General features: G+C 42.6%; 2 protein-coding genes across 3 annotated transcripts in view; one reads left to right on the plus strand and one right to left on the minus strand.

The window, feature by feature from the left end:
- GPBP1L1 (GC-rich promoter binding protein 1 like 1) overlaps positions 1–1,475 on the minus strand; it is a 46,780-nt gene extending 45,305 nt beyond the window's left edge. Inside the window, exons 1-2 of the mRNA XM_084874633.1 lie at positions 1,248–1,475; positions 700–832 (exon numbers count right to left, since the gene is read on the minus strand). The gene's annotated coding sequence lies outside the window, so the exon portion shown is untranslated. The remainder of the gene's footprint in view (positions 1–699; positions 833–1,247) is intronic.
- Positions 1,476–2,799: 1,324 nt separating this feature from the next.
- TMEM69 (transmembrane protein 69) lies at positions 2,800–9,090 on the plus strand. Of its 2 annotated transcripts, XM_084874716.1 has the most exons (3): positions 2,820–2,944; positions 6,297–6,435; positions 8,148–9,090. In XM_084874716.1, the coding sequence occupies exons 2-3, from the start codon at positions 6,301–6,303 to the stop codon at positions 8,856–8,858; spliced, it is 846 nt and encodes a 281-aa protein (XP_084730842.1). In that variant the 5' UTR covers positions 2,820–2,944; positions 6,297–6,300; the 3' UTR covers positions 8,859–9,090. The 2 variants fall into 2 exon arrangements, with proteins under 2 accessions (XP_084730843.1, XP_084730842.1); XM_084874717.1 differs by lacking the exon at positions 6,297–6,435 and having other exon boundaries at positions 2,800–2,944.
- The last annotated feature ends 4,198 nt before the right edge of the window (positions 9,091–13,288 follow it).

Genomic DNA, 13,288 nt, shown 5'->3' on the forward strand with positions numbered 1-13,288 from the left:
TACAGCCATTTTAGATTCACAGAGTTTCTTTTGAATTTCACCGGGGGTGTGTGTGTATGGGTGTTAGAGGTAGATTTAAATTAAAACAGAAACAAAACAAACATCTTCATCGTACTTCAAGATTTACCAGGTTTTTTCCGAGGGTCGTGTTGGTAGGTGCTAAACCAACGAAAACACCTCGCTACCAAGGAGAGCCAGAACGTTGGGGGTTAAAGGTTTGTCCCCCTTTCAGACACACCACATTTGACTAACACGATTATTTCCTCATTATTTTCCTACGTTGGGGGGGGGGGGAAGCCCTTTGGCTCTAATCTAGGCAGAAAAAGAAACCCGTAAACCAAGTCACTCAACCGCCGGGCGGAAACGCCTGGAGAGGAGCCAGAGAGCCGCAGGTGAGCGTTCCGACCCGCAGACCAAAGTTGAAGCGGGCGCCCCTCCGGCAGCGCCGCCGCGACGCTCGCGCCCGAAGCCCGCGCGCGGGGGGGAGAGGTGTCCGGTGCCGACCACACGACCCGCGGGGCTCCGCTCCGCTCCCCTTCCCCGGGCCCACCTACGCCCACCCAACCACCTGTGTGAGAGCCTCCTCCAACTTGTTTCCACAGACGGCCGGCCAGGCACCGGGTGGAGTCCCGCGCCGGGGAAAACCTAGACACCCCCCCCCCTCCCCTCACGGCCCCGCAGTCGGGGACTCTTACTCACCGGGCAGCGGCAGGGCTGCAGCTTGGCACCAGACGCGGTGTCTGAGGACGCGTCCTCGGCTTCCTGATCCCGCAGAGCTGGAGGAGCCCACAACCATAACAAAGCTCTTCCCAAAATGGCTGCCCGGCCCACACTGCCGAGGAGGGGCACGGCGGGCGGAGGGGGAGGAGCGATGAGCAGCCCAGCCCGCCCCCATTCAACACCGCCTCTCACACCCGCCCACTCCCAACGCCCACTGGGGCGCGCGCGCGCACGACGGGCAGCACGCGCACGCGCCCTGTTCCGGTGACCCCGCCGCCGGCCGCAAACGTTCGGGGCACGTGAGCGGCGGTTATTTCCCTGCCCCACCCCCAGCTCCCTCCACCTCCATGAGAGGCGGGGCCGGCAAACTTCGGTGCTCCCTTCACCCCTCCGGCCCAACCCTAGGGGCCTGGACGCGTGTCAATGAATGTGGGGGCAAGAGGGGGGGGGGGCGGGGTGTGTATAAGTGTACCCACTTTTCCCTGCTCTTTCGTTCCTTACCCTCCCACACCCCGTCCCCAAATTACCTCTACGAGTACTGGCAAACCGATTTCGTAGAAGCATGCGTTTGCCGACCCTTCCCCACCTTCCGCTCCTTCACGAGCGCGGGTCGTTAAGACTTCAGCCCCCAGCGGGCCACGCGACGGACCGCGCTCCGGGGTCAGCGCTCGGGCGCGCGACGCGCTACCCGTCGGGAGCGGTAGTTCCGCCTGACGCTGGCGTCACGCCCCTAACGAGCACCGTGCGGATCTCTGGCCTCTGACCCGCGGAGAAGCCGCTCTCTAAAGTCTCCTGGGTATTGCACGACGGGAAGGGGCGGCGCTGCTTAGACACACAAAGGAGGAAATAAAAGCGAAAGTCTCTCGCGACTAGAAGCGCTTACAATTTCGAAGAATTTGCTGTGAGTCCATCCAGCCCTGGAAGCTAAACCACATGATTTAGCTGGGCTACCCAGAACCCAGAGGGATGGAGAAGATGGCCAGCGTGGGCCTCTTGAGCTGTCCTCTTACTTGTCTTAAGAAGACCACTCAAATTGCTTGGTGCTGTGCCTTTTTTTTTTTTTTTTTTTTTTTTTTTTTTTTTTTTTTTTTTTTTTTTTATCAGATTGTAAAATGGAGGCCCAGAGAAGGAAACGAACTCGTCCAAGGTCGCATAACCGACAAAAATGAAAGCCAAGGGTGACAGGATGAATGATCTTTTTGAATCACCCCCAAAGCTCTTACCACACCTTTCATGAGCATGAAAATCCTTCTCCTTATGCTCTTAAAAAATATTATTTGACAGTATCACAGATGTCCATTTCCCCTTTCTGTCCCCTACACCTAGTCCCAGCCCCACCTGGGCCTTCCTCACACTGTATGTCCATGGGTTATGCATATATGTTCTTTGGTTAATCTTTTCCCCTCCCCTCCCATGTCCTCCCCTTCTTTCCTTTCTTTTAAAAATATTTTTATTGACTTGAGAGAGAGAGGCATCCATGAGAGAGAAAAATGTATCAATTGCCTCCTGCATGCCCCACCACGGGATTGAACCCACAGCAGTGACCTGATTTATGGTCCCACGCTCTACCTTTGAGCCACACCAGTCGGGCTCCCCTTATTTTTTAATGAAGTTTCCAGGCCCTAGCAAAGAGAATGGAAGTAAAAAGGTTTTCTTCTTCTTCACACATTGGTGCCCGATACAAAACTGGAATTCTGTTAATATGGAAGATAGGCAACGAACACTATGTTCCATGTTTACTTTTGCTCATTAGGATCCTAAATCGCAGTGAGATATGCCCCGTAAATCTGAGAAACCCTGTTGTTACGCACACTAAAAGATGAGTTCCAGAGATAAGCAATTTGGCCAACTCACACTTAGTCTAGACTCCAAATCTCTCCTACTTTCTTCCACCATCACTCTAAGATTGTTTCGGTTGTTGCAAGACTGAAGACTCTACCTTCCGAACTGCCTATGAAACCTGGAATAGAGGGGCAAGGATCCTTCAGGTACCCTACAGACGTCAAAAAGCCGAATTTCACTAAATTAAGACAATGACCCAAGACGGAAAGGAAAACCGAAAGTAGGAACCACTTAGCGCTGCTCAAGATCCTACCCGGACTCATTTTTTTCCAGTTGACAGGAAGTGGAGGACTATCTAACCCCACTTACCGGAAGTGCCTTTTCAGGAGCACTTGGCTGTTCTTGCAGCTCAGCTTTCCATCTCTCCGCGCGACACTGGCAAGTGAGTAGTAGGGCTGCTGCCAGAAATGCAGGTTGCAAATGGGGAGAGGAGGGGGCAATAGAGGTTAGCAGTAAACCAGAGCTACGGACATTGTCGGGGCAAGTTTACGGAGGATTCGAGAGTTCAGACTCCATCCCCTTTTCTCAGACGTAGGCTCTGAGGCTTGCAGTTTACAACTTTTTCTTTTGGGGCAGTGGAGATACTGAGGATTTCGCTTGAATTGAAGCGGATTAACCCTTGGGTTTGTTCTTCATTCCCTAACCGATTGGCCGTCTTCGGGTTTTAGGCTATCATTTATTCGCTTTAATTCGAGAGTTGGAAAGCACATATATCACAGTGCATAGAGATCTCGTCCCAATGGTGGAGAGAGCGCTGAGATTTTAAGTGGGGTGGTCCAGAAGGCCCTTAAGCAGGTGATTTTGCATAAAAGTGATTGTGTGGGCCGAAACCAGTTTGGCTCAGTGGATGGAGCGTCAGCCTGTGGACTGAAAGGTCCCGGGTTCGGTTCTGGTCAAGGGCATGCACCTTGGTTGTGGGCGCATCCCCAGTGGGGGGTGTGCAAGAGGCAGCTGATCGATGTTTCTCTCTCATCGATGTTTCTAACTTTCTATCCCTCTCTGTAAAAAGTCAATTATATATATATATATATATATTTTTTAAAGTGATTGTGTGGGTCCTGCAAATAAATGTGTCTGGGAGTTACGAGGTGTATGTGGTGGGTGTCATTTTAAGATATACTCAGAGGCTCAGGATAACTTAACTCATTTTCTTCCTATTGTATAGAATGATGACATTGACCAGAATACAGGAATTTTCAGATTTGTGATCAAGAAATTAGTTCATTGCCTTGGTTAAAGCGTCTTTCCCATAGCCAAGGTTGCGGGTTCCATCCCAAGTCAGGGAACATAGAAGAATAAACCAAGAATGAGCCGAGACCAGTTTGGCTCAGTGGTAGAGCGTCGGCCTGCGGACTGAAAGGTCCCAGGTTCGATTCCGGTCAAGGGCATGTACCTTGGTTGCGGGCACATCCCCAGTGGAGGGTGTGCAGGAGGCAGCTGGTCGATGTTTCTCTCTCATCGACGTTTCTAACTCTCTCTCCCTCTCAATTCCTCTCTGGGTAAAATCAATAAAATATATATTTAAAAAAACAAAAACAAAAACAAAAAAACAAAAACAAACAAACCAAGAATGAATAAGTGGAACAACAAATCAATCTCTCCCTTCCTCTCTCTCTAAAAATCAATAACTAAAAACCCCCACACAAAGTAAGTAAATAAGTAGTTCATTAAACTTGTTAATGGAGAGGCAACTGTGGGTTTGGGAATTTTGGGGGGGGGGGTTTAGACTTCTCATTCTGGTAAGAGTGGGACACACACATACAAGAAAATAAACAAAACAAAAAAACAATGGGGGGAAAAGAACTAAGAATGGGACTGGCATAAGGCATATGGATTCATATTCTCGGTCACTTTACCGGCTACTTATGTAAATAATAATAAATCAGTAATAAAAGCAATAAAAATAATGAGGAAATAAGAATTAAAAATGTTAAAATATATATTTTTATTTTTTAAATGTATTTTTATTGATTTTAGAGAGGAGAGGAGAGGGAGAGATAGAAACATCAATGATGAGAGAGAATCATTGATTTGCTGCCTCCTGCATGCCCCCTACTGGGAATTGAGCCCAAAACCCAACCACGTGCCCTTGATGGGAATGGAACTTGAGACCATTCATTCAGTCCAAAGGCTGATGCTCTAGCCCACATGTGTCAAACACAAGGCCCGCGGGCCAAATCCAGCCCGCCAGGCCTTGCAATGTGGCCCGCACCGCGCTGTCATCACTGCACTCCGCTGTCAGTTTATGACATTGTCAGTTTATGACTGTTCAGTAAACCATTCGGCCCGCGATTTAGGCTGGATTTTAGATTTTGGCCCCTTCTCTGATTGAGTTCGACACCCCTACTCTAGCCACTGAACCAAACCAGCGAGGGCAAAAAAATTTTTTTTGTTAATCCTCACAATAGATATTTTTCCATTGATTTTTAGAGAGAGTAGAAGGGAGGGGGAGAGAAAGAGGGAAACATCAATGTGAAAGAGACACATCAGCTGGTTGCCTCCAGACCAAGCCTGCAACCCAAGTATGTGCCCTTGACCAGAATTGAACCCGGGACCCTTCAGTCTGCAGGCCGATGCTCTTATCCACTGAGCCACACTGGCTAGGGCAGCAAATATTTTTTGAGTGCTTTCTTTGTGTTGGGGACAGTTCTTAGCTCTTTACATGTATTAAATGATTTAAATTTTACAGCGATCCTGTGTAGTTATTATAATCCTTATCTTCATAGGTGAGTGAATTGCATCTTAGCAAGATTAAATGCTTGCCTGAAGTCTCAGCTAGCAAGGATTCTAACATAGATTGTTTGACTCCAAAGTTTGTGCCCTAGCTTACCAAGTTATACAGTCTCTCAGCACCAAGTTGATGAGGTTTTTTGTAATTAGTTTTTGTATATCAAACACATTGTCTGGTTCACAGCTGAATTGTATTATCATCATTATTTTGAGCTATAAACTACTAAGTCCCAAAATAAATAAGGGGGGGTGGAAAGAATAGGGATGCTATGACCTTCAGTTTTAAAAATAAGAAATTGCCACTTCAAGAAAGCAATTTATCTAAGGACACACAGCTGGGAAATGGTTATCTGTAAAATCCAGATCTCTGTGCATTAATATTTTCAGAGAAGGAAAGGATCTATTAACATGTTACTGATTTTTAGAAAATGTTAATGTTTTCAAAGGAAACTGTTATATATAAGAAATTTTCAAGTTACTTTAAAAAATATATTTTATTGAGTTTTTACAGAGAGGAAGAGAGAGAGGGATAGAAAGCTAGAGGAAGGGAGAGAGAAATATCCATCAGCTGCCTCTTGCACACCCCTACTGGGGATGTGCCCGCAACTAAAGTACATTCCCTTGACGGGAATTGAACCTGGGACTTTTCAGTCCACAGGCTGATGCTCTATCCACTGAGCCAAACTGGTTTCGGCTCAAGTTACTTTATTATTTTAAAAAATATATTTTTATTGATTCAGAGATGAAGAGAAAGAAACATCAATGATGAGACTCATCAATTGGCTTCCTCCTGCATGCCCCCCACGGGGAATTGAGCCTGTAACCAGGGCATGTACCCTGATCAAGAATGGAACTGTGACCTCCTGGTTCATAGGTCAAAATTTAATCACTGAGCCATGCCAGCCAGGCAATTCTCAAGTTAGATTAAGAAAATTATGTATAAAATGAATAAAATTAAGTGACATCTATTTGTGTGTTTTTTTGACATCTTATTTTGCACACAGCAACATGCTTCTGATTCAGCGTGTTCACTTAGCTATAAAAATACATTCATCAGAACTGCCTGGCATCTTCCTGAGCAAGACTTCATTAGGTTTCAGTATGCTTCACTTCATCCAGAAGTTTTCTCAAGCATCTTCAAAGGTTGGTTTATTTAGCAAATATTTGAGCACTACTTGCCAGGCATGGTTTGGCTGGGCAATAGCAGTGAAAAGGAAGACAAAAAGATCCTTTCCTGATATTTGGGTATGTGTAGGTGAAGGGAATGCGGATTGTCAAAAACAGACTTATGCAGGGGAGGGTGTGGGAGAGGGGGAAGATCAACCAAAGGACTTGTATGCATGCATATAAGCATAGCCAATAGACACAGATACTAGGGGGGTGAGGGTATGAACTGGGAGGTGGAAGGGGCAATGAGGGGATAAGGACCCATATGTAATACCTTAATAATTACTAAAAAACAAATAAAAAATAGACTCACGATTGCACTTTATATAAATGGGGTGGTCAGAAATTAGGGAATGGGCCATGCAGGTGGCTCAGAGAAGAACATTCTAGACTAAAGAGAAAAAGAGGTCCCAAGATGGAATCATTTCTAGCATTTTGAGGAATCACCAAGATTCTTAAATAACTTTCATTTTTGCTTTCATCTAACACTTCTCGAGTTACTTGAAATCTATTTACTAGTTGAAGTCTGGAATCTGCTTACTAAAGCATAGAATCAGCAGAGAAGTTTATTTGGTCACATAACATGAAAGACACAAAGATTTTTTTTAAGGCAAAGAAAAAAATATGCTCCTGGTTCTCAAGTCTACTCACAATTTTAATTCACTGTATTATACATGGAAGTACACATAGGGTACTTATAGGATTGGAGGAAGTTTTTTTTTTTTTTTTTTAATATATTGCCGAAACCGGTTTGACTCAGTGAATAGAGTATCGGCCTGTGGACTGAAAGGTCTGGGTTTGATTCAGGTCAAGGGCATGTACCTTGGTTGAGGGCACATTCCCAGTAGTGGGTGTGCAAGAGGCAGTTGATCAATAATTCTCTCTCATCAATGTTTCTAACTCTGTCCCTTTCTCTTCCTCTCTGTAAAAAATCAATAAAATATATATATATATATATATATATATATATATATATATATATGAAAAAAAGTAACACTGCCTTTAAAAAATAAAATAAAAATATATTATTGATTTCAGAGAGGAAGGGAGTGGAAGAAAGAAACAGAAACATCAATGATGAAAGAGAATCATTGATTGGCTGCCTCCTGAAGCCCCACACTGGGGACTGAGCCCACAACCCAGGCTTTGTGCCCTTGGCCAGAATCAAACCTGGGACCCTTCAGTCAGCAGGCCGAGGCTTTGTCCACTAAGCCAAACCAGCCAGGGCAGATTAGAGAAAGTTTTAAGCTGAATTTGTAAAAACAGTTCCCAAATAGAAAAGTAGTAAGCCAGAATGTTAGGCAGAGACATGTAGAAAGGCATGAATCTATGAAAAGTATGCAGTGTCCATAAAGCTATATTGGAAGGTACACTACTTTTTTGTAAGTACAAGAGGCAGTTTAGAATGCCATATACTAAATATCCAGTCTTTACCTGTTCTTCTTTGAGATATTTCCTCAGGGGATAAGATTAGTGGTAAGCCAAAACATAACTGGCTTCTATTCAGTAGTTTCTTTTGTATTGGTATAGCTGTTAATAGTCTTAGCCAGCAATAACAACACTATAGTCCAACCTTTCTGTAAAGCAGTTAGTTTGTTTTTATATTGTTGTGGTATGGAATTAAGACATTTGGTGATACACATTTTTAAAAATCTGCTTTTGTCTTCTGGTTTATTTTCTCCATGTAGATGCTGAAGCACTCTTTCACAGTTGGACTAGGAGCCAGCCGAATAGAAACACTTTCTCTCAAGGCATGTCTCCAACAGAACTTTTCACCTTTGTTTTTAAGGCCTAGGCCTTTCTCATCATTTCCAGTGTGTATGAGCAAGACACAATACTATCATACTTCCCCATGCAGCTTTAAGAAGAAGCAGAAGGAAGAAGTGCTTCCAGCCAGGCCACCGAAAACTATCACATTCCTGCCTGACAGCCCAAAGCCAGCATTATACATCTCTCTGGCCGGACTAATCCCCTTCCTTGCTCCACCATTGATCATGGTGATGACAAAGACTTACATCCCAGCATTAGCTTTTACTCAGATGGCTTATGGAGCCAGTTACCTATCTTTCTTGGGAGGAATCAGATGGGGTTTTGTTCTGCCAGAAGGTAGTCCAGCCAAACCAGACTACCTCAATTTAGCTAGTAGTACAGCTCCTGTCCTGTTTTCATGGTTTGCCTTCCTTTCTTCTGAAAGGCTCAGTGAAGCTATAGTCACAGTAATAATAGGTTTAGGGATAGCATTACATAATGAATTTTTTCTTTTGCCAGATTATCCCAAATGGTTCAAAGCCCTGAGGATAGTAGTCACTTTGGTGGCCTTTTTATCATTTGTAATCACTTTATTACTTAAAAATATTTATCCAGAGAAAGGACCACAGAGACCTGGTCAAGTAGAATAAATATAAAACTCGGGCCGAAACTGATTTGGCTCAGAGGATAGAGCATCGGCCTGCAGACTGAAAGGTCCTGGGTTCGATTCCGGTCAAGGGCATGTGCATTGGTTGCAGGCACATCCCCAGGGTGTGCAGGAGGCAGTTGGTCAATGTTTCTCTCTCATCAATGTTTCTAGCTCTCGATCCCTCTCCATTCCTCTCTGTAAAAAAATCAATAAAATATATTTTTAAAAAAACCCACAAAAATACTCGGTAGATGATGTTAGCACGTTGGCTACAGCCTTGGAAGGTTGTTTTACATATCCTTTTTCTTCTACTACTGTTTAGCTCTTTGTTTCCCACTAATGGTAATTTAGTCATATTTTTTCACTTCTAAAAAGTCTATTTCATAGGAATTATATGATCAACAGCTTGAAAATCCCTAACAAATCCTTTTTATGTTATATTAGGTTAGAGTTCTCATTTAGTCAGGAATTATATAGTGGTCCACTCATTTCAAAGTTTTATTTCGGGGGAAAAAAGTAAAATTAAAAGCAAAAATGAAAAAAATCCCTTTTGCTAGAGACTAAGATCATTGAAAAACACACATACTCTCCCATTTCAAGAGGAAAACTTCAGCCCATGAATGCCTGAAAATAACAAGTGTTCCAGGGTAGAGTTTTCATTGCAGCTGCCCTGGGGATTGCATTCCCAAGCTCATTTTACCTGGTATAACCTAGTTATATGAGCTGAGAGGATCTGTGGCTCTAAAGTCATTTGTGAGTAGTGTCACAAGGGGAAGTCATGTTTAAAGAGAATCTGGACACTTTCCTAGTTTTTATCAGAATATTTGGCAGAGTATAGCCGCAACTTACCATCAAGTAGAACACCAGCAGGTCAAAATTATTTAAATGATAAAGCTGTTAGTACATAAAATTAGGAAAAAGCAAGCTGGAGCCATCTTGATATTCTAATGAATAGGGCTATCTAGTGTTACATGTTAACTCCCAGAAAGCTTTTTTAAAACAGCAAAAACATCACCTTCAGATTCTAATTTGAAAACCTTGTCTTTTGGGTTTCTTAGTCTCACAAAAAAGGAATTTATGTAAGAGTATAAATAAGGAAATGATTTCACCTGGTATGTTATCTTTGTATAAGTATTGAAATATCAAATTTCATAAGTAAATTATATACATATGATTTCCATGCTAGTGATTCTTACAGTGAAGAGATAAGAACCTAGATTGGTAGCCTGTTTATTTTCTTACATACCTGCTATGTATTGAATTGTGTGTTGAAGTCTTAATCCCCAATATTTAAGAATGTGACCATATTTGGAGGTCAGGTCTTTACAGAGGTAATAACAATTAAAATGAGGTCATAAGAGTAGGCTATAATGTAATATTACTGGAATTCTTATAATGGGAAAATTTAGAGACAACATGTATACAGGAAGAATGCCATGTGAATGTGAAGATGGCTATCTGTATGTCCAGGAGTGAAGCCTGAAGCAGATCCCTCCCTCTAAGCCTTCAGAAAGAACTACCGTGTTTCCCTGAAAATAAGACATCCTCCGAAAATAAGACCTACTTACAGGTTTCTTTCCGGCATATAAGACGGCCCCCTAATTTTACAGTTAAAACATAGGTTTAGGCCTATATTCGCTGTATAAGATTACCCCCCACTTCCGAGGCAACACCAGTTCTTTTTTAAATAGACTGCCTCTCTGACTCTGGCCAATCCAAGCAGGCTTTTTATGCATGCAAATTATACATGTTCTGTACCCGAAGCTACACTGTGTTCTAGTAAAAAGCCTGCTCAGATTGGCCAGAGTCAGAGAGGCGGTCTATTAAAAAAAGAACTGGTGTTGCCTCGGAAGTGGGGGGTAGTCTTATTCAGCGAATATAGGCCCAAACCTATATTTTAACTGTAAAATTAGGGGGTCGTCTTATACGCCAGAAAATACGGTATAAGGCATCCCCCCAAAAATAAGGCCCCCCTAGGCTAAACATGAGAGATTTGGTCCACTGATTCTGAAAGAAATGGAGTCACAAGAAATTCATCAGGAAATTCAGGAATTGGATTGTTATGATGATGTTCCAGAAGATGATGACATGATTGTCACTGAATAAATGAGTAAATTCTTGATACTGTAGGATTCAGTTTGTCTGGTTTGTGTTGACTACTACCGTACTACCGTACTGTATACAGGTAATAAATTTCCTTTATTTTCATTTAACAATAAATGTGTACCGCATTCTTCTTCATGGAAAAATAAGACATCCCCTGAAAATAAGACCTAGCACATCTTTTGGAGCAAAAATTAATATAAGACACTGTCTTATTTTCGGGGAAACAAGGTAACTCTACCAACACCTTGAGTACAGACTTCCGGTCTCTGAAACTATGAGACAATAAATTCTGTTCTTTAAATTTCTTTAAAAAAATTTTTATTGATTTTTCACAGAGAGGAAGGGAGAGGGATAAAGAGTTATAAACATCAATAAGAGAGAAACATCGATCAGCTGCCTCTTGTACACCCCCCACTGGGACGTGCCTGCCACCAAGGTACATGCCCTTGACCGGAATTGAACCTGGGACCCTTCAGTCCATAGGCCAACACTCTATCCACCAAGCCAAACCGGTTTTGGCTGTTGTTTAAATTTCTGTGTCCTGCTGGTGTGGCTCAATGGTTGAGCATCAACCCATGCACCAAGAGGTAACCAGGTAAAATTTCTGATCAGGGCACATGTCCGAGATGCGGGTTTGATCCCTAGTAGGGGACATGCAGGAGGCAACTTATCAATGTTTCTCATTCATGTTTCTATTTCTCACTTTCTCTAAAATCAATAAAAACATATTTTAAAAAATTTCCTTGATACTTTGTTACAGCAGCCATAAGCAAACAAATATAGTATCACAGCTAGAACTTGTTTGGATCATTGTGAAGTATACAATTAAAGCCCTTTGCTTGATTAAGGTAGAGAACAGTTTCCTTTAGCCTGATGATAAGGGAAAGAAAACTCATACTCTTGCTCTATCCGGTTTGGCTCAGTGGATAGAACATTGGCCTGCGGACTGAAGGGTCTGGGTTCGATTCTGGCTAAGGGCACGTGCTCAGGTTGCAGGCTCCATTCTCAGTAGGGGGTGTGCAGAAGGCAGTGGATCAATGAATGATTCTCTGATGTTTCTATCTCCCTTTCCCTTCCTCTCTGAAGTTAATAAAAAAAAATATATACACACATATATACACACACATATACATACATACATATACATATACACACACACACACACACACACACATATATATATATATATATATATATATATATATATAAAGAGAAAACTCATACTCTTCACAAGATCATTCTCAGAAGGAAAAGCAAAACCTTGGAAGAGCAAAAATCAAAATGCTTTATTAGTGTGTGTGTGTGTGTGTGTGTGTGTGTGTATATATATATATATATTTTTTTTTTTTTTAAACAATCTGTCATTACCTAGGAAACAATAAGCATATTTACAATTATCTATTTTTCAGGGATCATGTGGACCTATTAAGGCCAAACATTGTCTTGACATTACATTTCTGCCACGTTAGTACATAATGACCCCCTTTCACAGTGCCATTTTAGGTTGCTAGTCAATAACGAAAATAAATTGGGAGCATTTATAAATCTCTCTTGAAAGCAGATTCTCTGTAACTAGAAATATTAAAGGCACATGAGCTTAAATAACCTACAAATTAACTTGACATTTCATTCCTTTACATTTTACAGATCCCAATTAGGTATTTGTGACCTTTCAGACTTTCAGAGCTTTCTGTCTGCACTATATGAGCTTTTCTTTCTTTCTTTGGGAAGATTTTTAAATTGACTTTTAAAGAGAGAAAGAAACATCAATGTGAGAGCGAAACATTGATTAATTGCCTCCTACACAACCCCACTGGGGATTGAGCCAAATCCTAGGCATATGCCCTAACTGGGAATCAAACTGGCAACCTTTTAGTGCATGGGATGATGCCCACCCAAGTGAGTCATACCGGCCAGGGCCATGAGCTTTTCTTAATACAAGCATATGGTTAAGTTATGAAGAAAAGTATTCTTGTAGGCCATTCCAAATATACTGAGTGGCCAGATTATTATGATCTCTGAACATGTAATAATCTGGCCACTCAGTGTATATCCTATATAATAATAGGCTAATATGCAAATTATCCCCTCCATCAGGAATTCGACCAGCAGGCAGGCAGCCAACTACCCATGTCCCCTTCTCTGGCCAGGCTGCCTAGACTGCACCATGCACAAATTCAGGTACCTGGCCTCATATATACTAGAGGCCCAGTGCACGAAATTCATGCATGGGGGAGGGGTGTCCTTCAGCCCAGCCTGTACCCTCTCCAATCTGGGAACCATCGAGGGATGTCTGGCAGTCGGACATCCCTCTCACAATCCAGG

The sequence above is a fragment of the Pipistrellus hanaki genome (genome assembly GCF_964339955.1).
Source record: "Pipistrellus hanaki genome assembly, chromosome: 2".
In the NCBI taxonomy this organism is placed as follows: Eukaryota; Metazoa; Chordata; class Mammalia; order Chiroptera; family Vespertilionidae; genus Pipistrellus; species Pipistrellus hanaki.